The 5,141-nt window shown below is 41.6% G+C and overlaps 1 protein-coding gene across 1 annotated transcript; it reads right to left on the bottom strand.

Annotated features, from left to right (window-relative positions):
- Nucleotides 1-583: 583 nt before the first annotated feature.
- Nucleotides 584-5,141, bottom strand: LOC140065352 (C3a anaphylatoxin chemotactic receptor-like). Its single transcript, XM_072112943.1, has 3 exons — nucleotides 5,033-5,141; nucleotides 3,920-3,992; nucleotides 584-1,759 (listed from the first exon to the last, which is right to left on the bottom strand). The coding sequence occupies exons 2-3, from the start codon at nucleotides 3,976-3,978 to the stop codon at nucleotides 811-813; spliced, it is 1,008 nt and encodes a 335-aa protein (XP_071969044.1). The 5' UTR covers nucleotides 3,979-3,992; nucleotides 5,033-5,141; the 3' UTR covers nucleotides 584-810.

A 5,141-nucleotide genomic window follows, 5' to 3' on the forward strand; every position in this document is an offset into this window, starting at 1 on the left:
CCCTGGCTTCTTCGTTCCCGCCACTGCTGCTGAGTCATCTTTGGCCGTGTGTGTGCATCCCCGACTCCTAGGGCGCGCGCACACCGGCTTCTGCAGATTTAAAGGGCCAGCACACCACTAATTAGCGCTGGCCATTTCAGGTAATCTATTTAACTCTGCCGCTTCCTGTGATCCCTGCCGGATCTTTGTGCCCTGTGCCCTAGAGAAAGCTTTGTTTATGCCGTGTGCTGTTTATGTGAATTCCCGTTGTGACCCTGGTTCTGTTTTGGACTTCGCTCCTTTGCCGCCTGCCTTGACCTATTGCTACGTCTCTGACTCCGATCCTGTGCTGCCTGTCCTGACCTCCTGCCTGTTACCGACTACGAGATTGCCTGCCGTTTCTGTACCTCGACCTTGGCTGCCATTGCGGACAAGTCAGGCCTGTGGAACGACCTGGTGGTACCCTGTCACAGCAAGAGCATCCTGCTTTGCGGCGGGCTCTGGTGAAAACCGGTAACCACTTAGACTCCGGTCCCAGGTTGTGGCTTGTGTCATCGTCCACATTGGTCCAGAGGATCCACAACCTCGAAGCCTGACAACAATGATAATAATTAATCTTTACTTATATAGTACCAACAAATTACCAACAAATTCCATAGAGCTTTGTAGATCATGGGGAACATATACAAATCAAATAAGACATTAGCGAGTAATAACATAGTCGTATGAAACATATGCTCGCGAGAGCTTACTGCCTTACATGGAACTGCCATGTATGTTAATTGGTTGCAGACACAATGACCAGTTAGCTCATGGTGTCCTCATCAAAGGCTAAAAATCTGTAGTAGGGGCAGGGTCACCATCATCTTGTTCTTGGCACTGGACATCAGGCTGGACACTTATGGCTTCTTTAATCCTGAAGGGGATAGATTTTAGGAAACCATGTCTAAAGTCTTGGCCCATAAAAACATAAATTATTGGGTTGATGCAACTGTTCAGATAGGCCAAGGAGATTATTAGAGTAATAATTATTTGTGATTGAACATTATATATATAATACTTGGGTGATAGAGGCCAGGCGTAGTATGGAGCCCAGCAGATGAAGAAACACAATATAACAGCGGTGATGATCCTGTAGGGTCTCTGAGATCTCTGGGGTCTATTACTTTTTCTAAGTTTTAGGAAAATGGTGACATAACAGGCGACGATGATGAGGAAAGGGATCACAAACATTATTAGTAACCTAACAAGGTGAATTCTCCATGCTGTGTTATAGTTAGTAATTATATCAACATGATAGACATATAAGTAATACACTGAACCAGTAGAAATGAGACTTGTTACCCAAATAATTGCCACAACGATTCTCACTAGTTTCTGTGTCCTATGAATTTTTGTCCAAAATGGCCACATGACCAATAGCCAGCGGTCAATACTTATGGCCGTCAGGAGAAGAACGCTGGAGCTTATGGTTATAATAAGCAACATTTCAAACAAAACGTGGACAAGGACCATTGATGGGGTCTTCGAAAGATTAGCCCACAGTGCAATCAGCAGAGGAATAGATAAGCAGCACAGGAAGTCAGCGATGGCCAAGTGCAGGAACCACACGGTACTGATTGTCTTCTTCATCCTGAATCCGGCAATCCAAATGACTAATCCATTCCCAAAAAGCCCAAAAATGAAAATTATGCTGTACAACGAAATTGCCACCTTCTGTAAAATGTACATCTCATTTTGAAAAAGTGTCTGATTTTTCTCAAAATATTCATTAGGAGACCTTAAAAGACAAGATAGGGTAGATGTTAGGATCAGGAACACTTAATAGTTTCTAAAGTATTTCTAAACAGAGGTATTTACACTAAAGCGTATTCATCCCCCAACATACACCCCCATATATCCCCCATTCTAAATGTATGCATTGTCCCTTACTATGAAATGCTAGACCACTTGGACAATTAAGTCAGTCTCCTCACTCATCTCTGAGAAACTTAGAGATTTACATATGTTCTATCCAGAGATGTGTGTCACCAGATCATCATCTTTTTAAAATAACATTATTTTGTTATATTTCATAATGAACCTAAATTCTTTTTCATTGTTCTTAGGGGAATGAAATACTGAGGTCATAAAGAAAATGTCCTCTACTGACCTTCAGATACATTGGGGCACAGTTACTTACCCGGTCCCTGCGCAATCCCTGATCTGGACTGTCCAATGAGGATTAACTCTGCCGCGATTCATGGAGATCATGCGCCCGATATCCTGCATGTGTCGCTTCCCTGATCGGGTCCGCCAGAGTTCACCACCTGAATCCGTCGGATTGTCCGATGGGCCTCTCACCGATTTGTGTTGCATTAAAGCTCCTGCGATTGCTCCAAAATCCGATCGCTTGCGCCAAAAACGGAAATCGACGGGATGTCCGAGGAAAGTGCGGTCTGCGGGGATCTTAGTTAACGAGCCCCATTGAGTGGCTTTTAAAGGGGAACAGCAGAAACCCCATAATAATAAAACATTCAGATGTGACAGAGCTGTTGGGCTGTTGATTTGACCACCAGCTTTGATCAGGATCTTCTCCTGAAAAAGTCACAGGAAAAATACAAGATGATGTGCTGATAAGTGTCATTTGTTTCATTCTATCTTAACTTGTCTGAACACTGTTTTACTCCATGTAGCTTCAATTGATTTCCAGAACACCCATCTGTTTCCTGTGGATTTTTATCTGGTTTGCAAACAGTTAATCTGCTGTGATAGACAGAATCTCTCCCCACTCACATTTCTGCCCTGACTGGATGTCAGAGAACTGATCCAATCATCTTCTGGACTGGCAATTGACATTTCATAAAATGTTTGCAGACTATTTCCTCCTTGCTGGCTATAATTTTATTTGGTGGTAGCTGGAGTTCACTCCTGTTTGTTGGATTATATAATCCCGATTGCTGATGATTAGAGATGAGCGAGCATACTCGTTCGAGTATTAGCGTACTCGAAATGGCTTGTTGCTCGGACGAGTATTTTGCCTGCTAGATAACGAGATTTCACTTAAGGAAACACAGTGAAGAACAGTGAAGAATACAGTGAACACAGGATCATTTGAGTGAAGAACACAGTGAAGAACACATTGCAGATGTTTCCGTTCATCTGCTAACTTATCAGAAGACATTAGCGCAGAACGGTGTTCTTCACAATAGTATGTGAAGAACACATTGCAGATGTATAACACGGGTCATTCTCCTTTTTGAAGTTCCATTGAATAAAAAAAATGAAGAAACAGGACTGACTTCCTTATTTCTCAATAAAATGACACATTTTATTGAAGAGCCTTGGTCCCCTTGAAAAATCCTCGAGTCTCCCATTGACTTCAATGGGGTTAATTATTCGATACGAGCACTCGAGCATCGGGAAAAGTTCGACTCGAGTAACGAGCACTCGAGTATTTTAGTGCTCATCTCTACTGATGATCCCTTTATTTTCTACTGCATTTGTCCACTTGGTTCTGACCCATATTTTTACAACCATTATATGACAAAGTTTGCACTTTGGTGCAGGAAGGTAACAAAGATGCCTCCCATCACTATGGGTGGACAAGGTAAGTAGCTAGGGACAACTGAGAAGGGTTTTTACCCATAGAGCTCAATGTCCTCCAAACCCATCCAAGTCCATACCCTCACTTACATAACATTAAGGCTCTGTTTGCAATCAATAATCAATCTGAGATGGAGGATCTGATGTTTGTTTACTCCCTGTGGATAAAAAGTTGTTCATGGTCATGCACCGTTTTTATCCACATGAAGTAAACAATGAGGCTTCATATTGAATAACATCAAGAAGAGATCTACAAAAACGTGAAAACCTAGGAATTCTTAAAGAGAACATTATTCATTACACTGACGATGCCAGATTTTTCTTGAATAATAGTAAAGTAAATATGTTAACATACGGGTCAGCGTTATCCAGTTGTCCAGTTGGGAAGGTCGGGTCATATTCAAAAGGATCCATTTTCTGCTTTGTACCTTAAATGGGAAACAGTAGAGATTATTCTCCAATTATGATTAATTAGTTTAGTTGATTGTGGTTTATTTGATGCCATTAGACCCTTCTTACCATAAACAACACAATAGAGGACCACAAGATCCACTGAGCTGCTCTTTAGTAAATTGGACTTCTGTCCTGCACTAAGTTTGTGAGGCTTCCAACATGGGCAAACTTTTTTTTTGTGCAACAGTATTGCACATCACATTGGTATTAGAGACTTCGTAGGATAACAGAGACTATGAAAAACATGGCTTACTGTATCACACATCAAAAGATGATGTCCCCCAGAATGTCATGTCAAGGGAAAACAAGGCATGAAAAAGTCTCATATCTAAGCGCAGCCACCAATCACCCACAAAAGAAAATATTTGGTGCAGGAGTACTCCGTCAGAATTACTAAGGGGTTGGAACCACCATGTTGAGTGTGCACCACTCTTAATCAATTGGCCCCATTGGAAGCAATGGCTGAGCTTAATGTCATCTATATTAAGATATGTATATAATAAGAAGAGGCAGAATGTAAAACTGAAAAACCCCCTCTCTATATTGTATTATTTATAGCATTGGTCTTCTCATTTCTGGGTAGAATACATTATGACCCCCCTCCCCCCAATGCTTCCGAGCCCAGGAGGACTGGTTCAGAGATTACACTGGGACCAAAGAGCTTAATTGAAAGATTCCACCAGGATGAAGGATTGTAAACCAAGATCACTTACTTGCTGGTTAGAGCTCCACCCCCCCTACCTTGATCTACTCTTGTTTTAGCTCTTATGACCCTGTTTTTATGAAAAAGGGCTTTTCAAATTATGCAAATGAGCCTGAGGGGTTCCAGGCTAAATTAACAGCCTTAGATCCCAGAGCTCAGACTTATTTGCATAATTTTTCATTCCTATTTTTGTAAAAACAAGGGCATAAAAAGCTAGCAGTAGAGCAGATCCAGTAGTGGTAGTTTTTCTTCTAAGTTTACACCATAATCCATTATAACTCTACACCCCCCATCATCCAGTCTGATACTCACCCGCTGCCTTCACTTCGCTCTTTTATCTTTTCTCTTGTAGCACAAATCATTTGTATTCTCACAACTTCTCCTTTCTGTGATTTCCTTGTTCTGTTATTTCCTGTGAGAA

The sequence above is a fragment of the Engystomops pustulosus genome, chromosome 6 (assembly GCF_040894005.1).
Source record: "Engystomops pustulosus chromosome 6, aEngPut4.maternal, whole genome shotgun sequence".
NCBI classification, from domain to species: Eukaryota; Metazoa; Chordata; class Amphibia; order Anura; family Leptodactylidae; genus Engystomops; species Engystomops pustulosus.

Excerpts from the sequence above, each read along its gene's own strand:
- LOC140065352 (XM_072112943.1), bottom strand. The coding sequence starts at position 3,978 with ATGGATCCTTTTGAATATGACCCGACCTTCCCAACTGGACAACTGGAT. Across the intron at positions 1,760-3,919 it reads CAACTGGATAACGCTGACCC|GTCTCCTAATGAATATTTTG; the intron begins GTATGTTAACAT and ends TTGTCTTTTAAG.